Source organism: Sinocyclocheilus anshuiensis, unplaced genomic scaffold (assembly GCF_001515605.1).
Source record: "Sinocyclocheilus anshuiensis isolate Anshui unplaced genomic scaffold, SAMN03320099.WGS_v1.1 scaffold1438, whole genome shotgun sequence".
Taxonomy (NCBI): domain Eukaryota; kingdom Metazoa; phylum Chordata; class Actinopteri; order Cypriniformes; family Cyprinidae; genus Sinocyclocheilus; species Sinocyclocheilus anshuiensis.
The window spans coordinates 10,986-24,857 of NW_015558609.1; the positions used below are offsets into that span (position 1 = coordinate 10,986).

Here is a 13,872-nt window from a genome sequence, read left to right on the forward strand (position 1 = left end):
GCAGCCGGTTTTATACTGAGTTCAGTGAGCTGTCTGTGATGTTGCATCAGCTGAAGTTTGTGGGATGGGCGACATGACGCAAAGCCGAGAGAGCTTAAATCAGACCAGACTGCGCAAGTACATGCAACCGAACCAGCTTCTTGCGTTTCTATTCTATTCTATTCAATATAGACCTTATATTAAACAAACAGCAGGCCTAGTTGACAAATAACATGAACATTAACTTTTTGGATTAGAGCTAAATGTTATATATTTCTATTAGCCTATGAAAATTTTATATTTTACTATCTGACTGGTCACTATTTCTTTTTCCACATTTTTTAATCACCTTTAAGCTTTGTTTGTTTGTTTTTTATTCACTTAAATATAGTCGTGCAGTATTTTTCTAGTATTGTATGTTTTTCTCTTTCAACTTTTTTTTAATAAAAATGCACTAAAATAATCCTACAATAGGCCTATTTATTATATTATTATTTAAATGTACATTTATATTAGGTCATAAACAAGGCTAAACTGCTTTAACTGGTAGCAGACAATTATGGGAATATTATAGCATTATTATTATTTATTTTATGTTATTGTTTGTTTATTGTATTTTATTTACCACTATTTTTTCCCATTTTTAATCAACTTTTAGCTTTTTTTTTATTCATTTAAGTAGTCCTGCAATATTCATTCATTCAATTATTAATTTGTTTGTTTGTTTGTTTGTTTACATGTGGTTTCTCAAATAATATGAGATCACAAACATTACTAATCTACTTTCATCTGTATCAGACAATTATGGGGATATCATTTTTCCCCAGTTTTGTGTAATTTTTTATTATTTTATTGTTCTCTTTCTTTATCCACAATTCTTAATCAACTTTTACCTTTTTTTCCCAAATTCACTAATCCTGCCATGCTTCCTTGCTTATTTATTTATTATTTATTTGTTTTACATGTAGTTTCTGAAACAATAATGTGACGTCATAAATATTTATATGAATTATTTAACAATTATGGGAATATTATAGCATTATTATTATTTATTTTATGTTATTGTATTTTATTTACTACTATTTTTTCCCATTTTTAATCAACTTTTAGCTTTTTTTTTCGTTCATTTAAGTAGTCCTGCAATATTCATTCATTCAATTATTAATTTGTTTGTTTGTTTACATGTGGTTTCTCAAATAATATGAGATCACAAACATTACTAATCTACTTTCATCTGTATCAGACAATTATAGGGATATCATTTTTCCCCAGTTTTGTGTAATTTTTTATTATTTTATTTTTCTCTTTCTTTATCCACAATTCTTAATCAACTTTTACCTTTTTTTCCCAAATTCACTAATCCTGCAATGCTTCCTTGCTCATTTATTTATTATTTATTTGTTTTACATGTAGTTTCTGAAACAATAATGTGACGTCATAAATATTTATATGAATTATTTAACAATTATGGGAATATTATAGCAACATTTGTTTATACAAACACTGAAACAACATGAAACAAAACAAAATTATTATCCTAATAATTGATCAATTAGACAAAGAAATGTAGTGTAAAGGATAGAGACTAAAATATGTTTATTTTGACAGGTGATACAAATTGACCTCACACATGTGCATAAATGCTCATGGGCAAGTATGTGCTGTACTAAAAATGTGATTTCTAGAAAGTGATTCAGATTCAGTGCGAGATGAGGTGTGATTATTCACAGGTGAGACTCACATGACCAGAAAGACAAACACACAGTCAGTAAAATCCAGTTCAGCAGCCTTCTCTATGAAATGCAGATGACCCAGGAAACACGTTTACACTAGTTTACTGTACTCTAATGAAGTAAATAATAAAGCCAAAGAAAACAGATCTGTGACTTAAGTCTGTCTGATCTGCTGCAGGTTTGATCTAGAAAGTGCTTTTACAGTCTTATACTGCCATCATCAGCAACTGCCTGTTTGCCTTCTGTCTGTCTCTGAGTCATGATGAGGGACTTTTCCTCGTGACCTCATCTTTGTTCTTGCACTGTGACGTCACATTGCCCCACTCAAGTATGCAGAAATGGAGAACCATCTTTCGATATTATAATGAGGAACTAGAAGAGACTTCTGTAGAACCACCTTCCAGAAGTTACAGATTATGTAAATAAGGGAAAAATAAATTAACCACAGATCTCGTATACTGAGTGGGTGAACAAGGAAGGAAGAGTAAACTATTTGGAAGCCTTTGACCATGGAGTGACATGCAGAATATGCTTGTGTGTCTTCACTGAATCAGCTGTCAAGAAAATACATTCATATAACCTTAGACAAGACTTTTTTCAGCAGTATGTTTTGAAATATGTTTAGTTTATTCCTCCTGTCCAGTTCTCAGCTCCTCACGACTCTAGTCTTTGTTGATTTTGATCACAAACGGAGGATAGTGAAACTCGTGATAGTTCATCCATTAATGTCAAAACAAAACCTGATGGACATGTTCTTTCAATCAGCCGCTTAGATGGATGATTTGATTCACAGGAAAACCCTCAATCTACATCTTTCAGAAGTCTTATCTAAAGCATTTTTTACTGTTAGATTTATTTCATAAAATAATACAATACTATATATAATAATTTTATATTTTATAATTTAAAAAATGTAATTTATTTTCTAACTGCTAAATTATTAGCATAATAATGTTTTATTTTGTTTCAGTTACAGGGTTACAGTGTGTGTAACTAAGTGTTTTTTTTTTGTTTAGTTTTTTTTGTCCAAAGCGTTTCTAACGTTACTATAATATTCCCAGAATTGTCTGCTACAGATGAAAGTAGTTTAGGAATATTTATGACCCGATATTAATTGAGAAACTACATGTAAAATAAATAAAAATGAATGAATTAATGTTATAACAGAACAAGGTGATAAGGTGATTAAAAGCTGTGGACAAAGAAATTGTACAAAAAAATTAAATAAATAAATATACTGAACAACTAAAAAAGGTGATTAGATGATTACAAATATTTTTAATATAATATAATAATATATAATGTTCATGCAATTGTACATAGATTTTCTAACATAATTATTCACTGTAAAAAGGACCATTCATAAACTTAACACCTGCTAGTTTTCATTTATCAGTGTCAGATAAATCAATTTATCAATCCATCAGCCAAATTGCATCAGCCCAGCTGCAGAAACCTGATGGACTAGTTTATTACTTCATAAAAAAATAATGCTCAGCTAAATTGCACAGCTTCAGAATAAGCACTTTATAAATTATCATTTCAAATTAGCTATATCAACTGGATACGATATTTGATCTGTGGATAAATGTTAGATTAAAACATGTTAGTCATGGACAAGTAGTGTAGTGATTCATCTTAAAGTATTTCCAGTGTTATGAATCACCTCCATCATCATGACTTGTTTAAACTAGTTTCTCTCATTCATTGTAACTGTTCTGCCGCAGGACATGGAAAGTAACACAGTCAGTCAGAGGAGAGCTGTTTCACTGGAAGAAGCAAGGAATTTTTTCAACAGCATTTATTAAGAAGTTATTAGTAGCCTGACACTACTACATTTATTAGTAGTTCTTCAGTTAGGAAAAAAACTACACAGGAATATATAAATATGAAGACATTCATTTTAAGGTTACCTTTTTTATAGGCAAAAATAAATGTTATTTCTTGTAAAATCGTGTTAGAGCAACATGAAGTCTTTTCAGAACATCTTTATGTAAAAGTCTTATGTGTTTTTTAAGTGTTAGTAAGGCAGTATCTTTCAACAAAGATATACTGTATGTGTCTCTGATGATTGCATTAAAAAACCCTATATAATATCAAAATGTGTAAATAAATGATGCTACATTTAATACATGTGCACATTTATTTGTGGCACAGGTGTCCAAATTAATTTTGAGGTCATTGTAAGGTGTTCAGGCAGGGTTATTGTCATTAACTACAATTAAAACCAAAAACATTATAATTGCTTGAAATAAGCATTAACTGAAATAAAATAAAATATAACAGAGAGAAAACAAGGGTGGTTATGAGCAGCTGATTTAATGGATTCTTATTATTACATCAAAGTCTATTAAATAATTCTAAGAACTCATGAACTCAATCCCATCTCCTTGCATTAGGTTGGTTAAAATGATCAGTGGTCTCCACTGGTTCAGATCTTAAAGATTGTGGTTGGCTGAACATGAGGGTGGGGTTGCTGCTCACTGGGTCTTCTGGGAAATTGGCACACAGTGCACCATTAATATTCCCAATCGGACCCTCTTCTGGAACAGGATGGACTTCATTTGGTGGCTCTTGGATGGGATCCATGTGAATCTCTCCATCCTGCTGTTTCAGGTGCTGGATGATCTCTCTGGAGAGGTAATGAGGGTCACCTGTGTGCTCATCTGAAAAACAGTTGTATGAAAACAGCATTATGGACACTGAGAGGAACCACAGTAGGAATTATATCCAGATATGATTTTGAAGTCTATTTCAAACTCTAAAAGACTGCATTTTGATCATTTCAGGGACAATACTTAAAAGCGTTTCATTAATTTGAATGAAATTCTGACCGTTGAGCAGGACGAGCCGGTAACGGCTCCGGCACTCTAGAGAACTTTCCAAAATTTGGCTGAGGGTTCTGTAGAACAACAGGACCTGCTGTTTTCGTTCTCTCTCTCCAAACCCTGCACTGCTCTCATGGGACATCTGATACAGTGTCAGCAGCGGTGTGGCATATTCCAGAACACAGCTAAATGCCTAGGAACAGGAACACAAAGAGAAGGTAAGACCGTGGATTTATTTTCAGTGCCACTACAATTTTTTTAGCCACAAGGAGATGCTAAATGTTTGTGTTGCTGCATCCCAGTTTGCATATTATCCATCTATCCCTGCTATTTCAATGCACTTGAACAACAGTATGCCAGTGGTGCCTGGATGGTATAGTATTTCTGGTTGATTGTATAAGTATGTTTCTGTACTCACCAGGGTTATTACAGTTAACCAAAACCATAAAAAACATGTTTGTTAAAAAAAATATATATATTATATACAGTATATATATATATATATATATTATTTTAGCTGTTGCCAAGGCAACTTTTCATTAACTTGAATAATAAATAACAATGAACAAAAACTAGAAATATTTGTTTAAAAAAAAAAAGGAAAAACTACATTTAAATGACAAAAATACAACAAAATGAGTAGAACTTTAACTACAATTCAAGTGAAAACAAAAAATATAAATAAATACCTAATTCAAAATAATCTAATTCAAAATATTATAATGATGCTAAAATAACACTGAAACTCACTAATAAAACGAAAATTGCTAAATACTCTTGCTTTGGACATTATCAGTTAGTGAAGAATACAAGATCAAAGCTGCCACAGTTGTCTTTCAATTTGTAAACATAAACGTTAAGTAATAATATATTTTAATGCAATTCATTTATTTTAAGGCAATTTATGTTATCTGGGAACAATTTATATTTGTCTTAATGTAATTACAAGCTTTTAGGCATAAACATTTAGATGGTTTTGAAGAAAAAGTTAAGCATTAATTCAGTTATGTGTGTACTAGTGATTGGCGCTTTGTGAAGCTTCGAAACCTTTGTGGATCATTTGTTGATTCAGAGCGAGTATCAAACTGCCGTGATTTCAGTAAACGAGGCTTTGTTACACCATGACTGTGTCGAAACGTTTGAAAATTTCAGTGGTTTGCTGCTAGGGTGTGATTCTGTGAGCCCATGAACCAGTGTCTATACCTGATCTCAGATCTGTTTGATAAGACATTTTTAAAGACACATTTGTATAATAAAAAGGAGTTGTAGTTTATAGTCTATTAGCCTGAATAACCAAGCTTTCCATAAAACAAACAAAACAAGCTCTACAGTTTAATAAAACAACACTAATTGTGTAGACAGTTTTAATGGTATTAGATGTTTTTGGATTTAATAGATAACACTTTCAATTAAACATTTGCAATTGGTTTGTAAAAGGTGATTTTATGCATGTTTTCATTGCATTTACACCATTCTGACCAGCAGGAATCACCAGCATGTGGCGTTTCATTCCTTTCCACATACTTAAAAGTATGTACTTTCTCAACACCAGAGAAATTCAGACTAGAAGCATGTGAATTAGTAGGCAACACATCTATCTCTGAATCAAAGGATAGACTCATGTTAGTTTAAATGCTAGCTCTGTATTATCATATCTTTGCAATGTTTTTTGGGTTTTTTTTTTTGGAAAACGTTCTTGATCATTTCCAGTATCAAAGGATTTCAATTACCAGTAATGCAGTACTAGCATTAGCCCACCTCATTGTTCTGGGTGATCTTGTAGACACTGTTCTTGTAGCTGCGTTTCCGCACCCCTGCTGTGTCACGCTCCAGTTCTGGAAGGTTTTCGTGGAAGACTACATTAGTGTCATCCTCTTCAGGTTTGGATGGAACTTTTGCGTTGAGGGGTAGAAGTATATGTAGACGTGGAGAGCTCAGTTTCCCCCTGGTGGAGGAATACTGGCTGACCTTGTTCTGTAAATCTGCAGGTGAAAGAACATAAAAGCAAAAATAGAAAGTGAGCAGAAGCTTTCACATGATCAGGTGGTTTTACAGCTCAGGGTCATCATTTAATCACACATTTGAAACATGACTTCCTTTCTTCTGCAAAACATGCAATGAGAAATTATGATGATTGTGCACACTGCACACGTCCATATGAAAGCATAAAGTGATCATGGACTACCATGCTCCAAAAACCACCATAAAATTATAATATTTCTATGTATCTTTCTGCTTTAGGGGGTGTTCAAATGATACTGTTTTCGAATAAAGACAGAAACGTTTTTTATTCATTTACACAACAATGGCAGTTTGGGGGGCCTGAAAACACAAACTTTTGAAAACAGGTTTCAAAGTGCAAGTTTTTCAAAATACTGTTATTGAACTACAACGCGAATTTGTGAAAACAATACCGTCATGCACATGCGTATTACATGTTCAGTCTATAGACATGCGCAAGTACTTGACAACCATAATACAGACTTTTTAGATTTTTGCAGGTCTGTGCGGAAGGGGATCATTTTGACAATGCTGTCGTCTGTATGTGAAAGTTTTTAGTTCATTGTTGTCATGAAAACATTTCCTTAGTTCACTTTCAAACAGTCTCTCCCATTGCGTTGGCATGCTTATGGGGAAACTCCTGTTTACTCTGATAATGCAGACTGATTTGTTCACATTCGTGTAGCTGCACGAACCAATGGCGCTTCAACCTGCCAAAAGGGGAGGAGCCAACCTCTATATAAGTCGGCTCTGAGCGCCATTTCGTCAGAATTTTTCTCCTTCAGCGACAAAGATCATCTCCTTGCTGATTCTGCAAGCAAGAAGCTGAAGAAGGAAGAAGCTAAGCTCAGCCTGCTACTCACCAGCCGTAGAAGGAGCCCCCGGCAGCAGAGGAAGCCAGAAGCCTTCCCCTGCGGCCATCCGGCACATCTAAGAGCAAATTTCGGGGCAAATTCCCAGCGATGTTGCTGCAAATGTCACACCGCGAGTGTGGCTCGTGGGCATAGTGAGTGTGTCACCTGTCTGGGCAGCGCCCACGCAGAAGCTGCACTCAATGAGATGGAATGCTCTCACTGCGAGAGCATGAGTCTCGCCCCTTAATGAAGGAGGTCCTCCCCACTCTGCTCTCCCATTTCTTCTCTCCCCTAGGAGAAAGAAACAGCAGAGCAGTGGAGCTTTAACAGTGGGCTTGAGTGAACTCACGCCGGCGCAGCTCCAGCGTGCTTCACTCTCCCCCCAATGCCTCGATTCGTCTGTGTGCTTCAGACGTGAGGATCAGCACCCCTCGTCCGCTGCGAGTGGCTTGATTTCCTTTGGCGCATCTGAGGAGGAAGCCGTTGTTGATGACTCCATGTCATTAACGGCTTTGGATGCTGAAGAGTGGGCGTGTTCTGGCAAAGAGCCCGAAAACCCTTTCTCTGACACAAACAACACGGCCCAGTGCGGACAGCGAGCTGATCCGCGTTCTTACTAAAGCTGTGGAGGATCTCGGCCTGGCTTGGTCGTCCCTGAAAGAGCCCACCCATGGCCTCCTTGACAAGTGGTACCTGAAAGGACACCTTCAACATTCCTCGCAACAATGGTCCGCTCCGTTCCTGCCGGCAGTTCACGAGGAACTTACCAGGACTTGGTGCGTCCCCAACTCGGTGTGTGCAGGGGCGGATTAAGGTGGTCAGGGGCCCCTAGGCTGCTCTTTGTGTGAGGCCCCCCCTTAATCAATATGCTTTACTGGAGAAATGTATTTAGTGCCATACATGGTCCACACGCAAATAAGGTGAACTGGCATACACAAACACATTGAGACAGCCAATCCTACAGTGTTTCCTCTACATTCCCAGTGTACCCACATGATTTTGTGAGACTGTGATGGATGCACATTGGTTCCTCTAATCTAGGGGGTTCTGCGGGTATGAGAAAATTTTGTTCATTTTAAATTTAGGCCTAAATGCATAAATCTGGTGCATTTTGAGAGCAGAATCAAGTGACTAGATCAATGAAGAAATATGTGCTCTTTCTTAGTAGTAGTAATTTATTTATTGGTTGCATAGATGTGAATGTGATGGTAGGGAACAATTTACACTATATAAATTCTTATAAAAGCTACAATTGCCATTCTGTCAAGAGTCTTTTGTTGTTTGATTATCATTAATGCCGACACTTTCAAAAATTTTTACATTTTTAAAAAAAATTCTCAATGACCAAATACATGACTGGAAAAATTAATTTAACTAATTATCTTGTAATACATGTCATTTCAATTCTACTTTCTGAGTATTAATTATCATATGCAGTAAAAACAACAACACTCAAGCACTGTAAAAGGTTTTGTTCAACTGACTGGCTTCTCTCCTGTATGATTTCATCTGAGTCTCTTCAGACCTTAGAACTGTACATGAATTATGAGCTTCTAGAACGTTTGACCTCCTAACTGAACTCCTTTTCACAAATTGAACATAGAAATAAAAACAGTATAAATAACAAAAAATAACAGTTCTTTCTTAGTCGTATTAAGTGCGAACAATAAGTACTCTCTCTATATTCAAAGTGCATAGAAACTAATTTTTCAACTTATTAGTTATTATTATGACAACTACACAACCTATTATAGCCTACATACTAATAACAGCCTAGATATGGTATGTAGCCTAATTTACGTGCATCAGGGAGTCGCTCTCAAACCGCGGGGTGTTAAAATCGCTTTTGAATGCATGTGCGCGTTTTACTTTCGGTTTCGATTTAAAGATCGATTTAAACTCTCGGCGGTGCTGAGCGTGCATTCTACAATACAAGACATTAATTTTGTCAGACACTCTGCAACGAATCCTCCTTTGATGTTTCTTATGGGTCAATGAGGGTCTTTTTTGTTTGCGCTGAAGAAAATTAAAAAGAATAAAAAAAATTATCCGGCCAATCCGAGACCCCTGCACACGTGGGGCCCCTAGGCTGCAGCCTAGGCAAGCCTGTGCATTAATCCGCGCCTGTATATATATTATATTTGCAAAAGTCATTTAAAATTTACTCACTATTCAATGTTTTATGAGCGTCCATTTTGGTTTCGTCAGAAATCATCGTTAAAGTGTCTTCTACCCAAGACTATAGAATAACAACTGTCTAATAAAGATTCTTTCTTATGCTGAAATTCTTTTAAATTTTTAATTCTTTTTCAGGCTAGAGCAGCCAATGCGCATGCGTAGTCTTAGCACGCATCTCAGAACGCTGACTGCAACTAAAGTCTTTACTCTTTTTGATTTGGCACATTCAGACTTGATTGTTTAAATAAAACATGCCAAGCAAATGTTTAAATGTCTTTTAAAGTCTTAATATTTTGTCCTATTTGACTACGATTATTTAATATTAGCCTGTGGTTAATCTGCGCCTGGGCATGTGTTAATTCCTCTACTTCCACCACTCTCACTGTTGATGGTGCTGAAGAAAGAGGTTAAAGCAAGCTCCACCCTCTGGAAGAGGCGGTCGCTGTGCATCTGTGCCCTCCATCGGCCCTGGGGTTGAAAGCCCATGCACTGCATCCATCTAAGCCCTGCAGAACTACCTAAGCCCTAGCAAACAGGGCTTAGTCAGTGGCTGGCCAGGCTGGATCAGTGTTTCACACGATCGCGGTGCTTCAAGTTTTCCAGGCCAAACTTCTTCGCACCATGGATGAGTCCGGCCAAAGTTCTGATGCCTTTAGAGAGCTGCACACAGCGACTGACCTGACTGACCAAGCCAGTGCCGCTTCAGCCCCAGCCTAATCCTGAACCTGGGCTTTATCAGTGCCAAGGTCCCTGCCCCAGAGTGACATTGGACCCTGAGCCTCAGAAGCCATCCTGATCCGAACGCAGAGAGGAAGAAGAGAAGGTCGGAGGTCGGAGGCCTCGCCGAGGCCGGAACTCCCTTCAAGAAAGCTTGTGCTTGCTCTCCATCCCTCCACTTAATACCAAGCGATGGAAGCTCCATTCAAGCTGGGCCCGTCCTTCTCATTCACTGTGTGTCCAAGCAAACTACCACTGTGATAGCGGACCCACATACTCAAAAGAGCATTTATCCTCTCGTCATTACCACGAATGTCAGTTCCAGCGGTTTTTGCAATGTGGTCTTTGAAAGTCAGCTGATCATCAATAATTACACCAAGAATTCTGACTGAACTTGGGGTAATTTTTGAAAGTGAAAGTTTGAAAGCAATATGGCTGCGGCACCCGGGAAGCAGTTGGGGGTTCAGTGCCTTGCTCAAGGGTCTCACCTCAGTCGTGGTATTGAGGGTGGAAGAGAGTGCTGTACATTCACTCCCCCCACCTACACCCTGCTGGACCTGAGACTCAAACCTGTGACCTTTGCAGCGTCGACGCCACGGGAGTGGGGGGGTGGGGCCACCTCGGTCACTGTGCCCCCTCACCTCTGGTGCCGTCTCCGTAGTGGGCGCCCTGATTTTAGTCGGTGAGGCAAGGTACTGCCCTGGGAAGGTTTCCCAGGCTGTTAAATACACAGATTAAAAGCGAAATGTTTTCATTTCGGTTCGTTCTTAGCAAAAAAAAAAATTTTTTTCGTTCAGGTTATGCAGAGCGAAATAAGAACGGTGCTGCATTTAGAAATAATTCTTATTAACTTTGCTATTATTCTTGAATTTTCAAAATGGTAACACTTTGCACTTTGCAGTGTCGAATTATGCCTTTACTGTATGACCAAAAATTACGGAGTAGTCTATTTTATGTTTCAGCTGTTTGATCGCGCCGGCGCCTCACGCGCACACTAAGCTACTGCATTCATTGGAAACAGCGCAGCCGTTCACCAACTCAGCCCAACTTTACCTTACGTTTCTTTATAAATTAATTTGTTTTTGGCATGTTTATTGCTAAGCATATATTATTATATACTGCAATTATATTTATCCATTAGAATTATATATTTTTACAAAAAAAACCCCGTGTGGCCCCCCAAAAAATTGTGCCTGCCCCCTCACTTTGTGCGCTCTGGCGCCGACCCTGGACCTTCAGCTTACAAGTCCGACTCGCTATCCATTAGGATTAGGGCACGACTGCCACAACAAATGACGAATGACGTGTGGCTCTGCATTTGACCCATCCAAGTGCACACACACAGTAGTGAACAACACACACAGTAGTGAACACACACACACCGTGAACACACACCCAGAGCAGTGGGCAGCCATATTGCTGTGGTGCCCGGGGAGCAGTTGGGGGTTCTGTGCCTTGCTCAAGAGTCTCACTTTAGTCGTGGTATTGAGGGTGGAAGAGAGCACTGGTTGGTTATTCATTCCTTCCACCTACAATCCCTGCCGGACATGAGACTCAAACCCCGCAACCTTCGGGTTACAAGTCCGACTCGCTAACCATTAGGCCACGACTGCCCAATGATGATACTAGCTGGTCTATCCAGCTAACTACTACATGACAGCTTCGTATTACTCTGTGGGATCTCACAAGAATAATTTTATCTTTACTTTTAATTATTTGCTGGCTTTTTAATGAATGTAAGTTACAGCTATGACATGAATAATAAATCCAACTATTTAGTTAGCAGCCTTTGAGTAAACCGTGTGTCATTACTGCCCCCTAGAGGCCTCGACGAGTATCGTCTCACAATGTAGAGGGCTAACGAATGTACCTGGAAGGACAAATTTGAGGTAGCCGATATAGAAAGACCAGGCCAAACCATGTGCCACATTCATCTTCTTCATTTCACAGATTTCTGAGATCTCAACTGGACAAGGGCCCTGCAGACATATACAAATATACAAATACTTTTTTATTTCACTTGTTTCATTTATTTGTATTGTTTTGTCAGTTGTTTTACTTTTAGTTTTGATCGTCCACAGCTATGTTGCAGTACAAACACATAGTTGTTTGTAAGAAAGTATAACTGAAATTGAGTGAGATGTTTGTGGAGATAAATGTGTGGCTAGAATGCAAATTTTAGCTTCCACAGTCATTCTGAAGATAAGAACAAGTAATGAACCAAGCTGTTGTGGAGGATGACATTGTGTAATATTGAATATTAAGACCAATTTATAAATCTAAAAAATGAGATGTGGTTTTAGTTGGAAACCTGAGCTGAAGAGAAAGACTGCAATCAGAAATCCACAGGGGTATTCTGAACATCCCTGAGCTATTTAATATCAGAATCAATATAAAAAAAAACAGGTGTCCTGATGAATCACACCAGTCTCTGTGAAAGCGGAAGTGAAGTAGCTGAAATTATACAGCACATTTAAGTTGATCGTGATATAATGCATACAGTGAACTTATTTTAACTTTGAATTTGAACTATGATTTTTTTGTCAGTGACCACCCTGTGTTAAATGAGTGCTGGTTGTGTTTTATGTTTCCTATGTAGCATGTCTTTTACCTTCCAAACTATTTCAGTGTGACTATCTGATATTTTTGAAGATCCTCTAATTGCACACTCAGTATAGACTCAGCCGTGTAGACCACTTGGAAATCATTGCAAATTTAAGTTGTTGTGCAACATTGCAGATTGTTCTTTAGCATGTAACTGAACCAGTTGAACAAGTAAGTACTGAATATTGTTCACATAATCTTTTGATTTAGACATTTTGTTCTCCTGCCATGTGATTAATCTTACCAGAACCCCCAAGCATTTGAGTAGCAGGTAAACTGCGCACATGAGGGCCATGGTACTCCACTGCTCTTCAGAGAAACTCCACTGCAACTTTAGCATCAGGAATATTGCACACATTCCTAAAATGACATGCCCTCTAAAGCAAGCCTGAAAGATCTCATTTATTCTGCCATGATACCTGAAAAAGAGCATATTATAAAATGAAGTAATACATTTTTTTAATACTTTCATCCAACACTCTTTATTGGCATCTATGGTTTCATGAAGAACCTTTAATATCCATAGTTTTCCATTCCACAAAATAGTGGAAAATGGTTCTTTAGATTTTCTAAATGTTCTTCACACTAAAGTAAAAACATAAAATAAAATTATTACATTCTGCAACTAAATTGCATAATGCAAGGACATACGAAGTATACAATTTCTTTTCTAACCTTTGCTTTGAATGGAAGAGCCACTCCTCTGCAAACAAGCACATACTGTGAATAAACCTTTCTACTGTGATGCAAAAAGCGATCATTCCAGTTCTCTCAATGAACTTGTCAGAGTCCAGCAGCCAAGCAAACAGCAGAGTAAGAAGCCCCAGTCCACCAGTACACACCACCGGCAGCCTGCTGCGCGCTCTGGGGACCAGACTGTCCTCTCCCATCACACCTGACACCTGAACACATCACATTCACAGTGTAGACATCAGCCACTTATTGATTCAACAGATTCAACTGGTGTACTGGTGTCAT

The 13,872-nt window shown here is 37.7% G+C and overlaps 1 protein-coding gene across 1 annotated transcript; it reads right to left on the reverse strand.

Annotated features, from left to right (window-relative positions):
- Positions 1 to 4,088: 4,088 nt before the first annotated feature.
- On the reverse strand, positions 4,089 to 13,872 carry LOC107680289 (stimulator of interferon genes protein-like). The gene is made up of 7 exons (XM_016476126.1): positions 13,864 to 13,872; positions 13,570 to 13,796; positions 13,139 to 13,313; positions 12,161 to 12,269; positions 6,299 to 6,522; positions 4,547 to 4,733; positions 4,089 to 4,378 (listed from the first exon to the last, which is right to left on the reverse strand). The coding sequence occupies exons 1-7, from the start codon at positions 13,870 to 13,872 to the stop codon at positions 4,089 to 4,091; spliced, it is 1,221 nt and encodes a 406-aa protein (XP_016331612.1).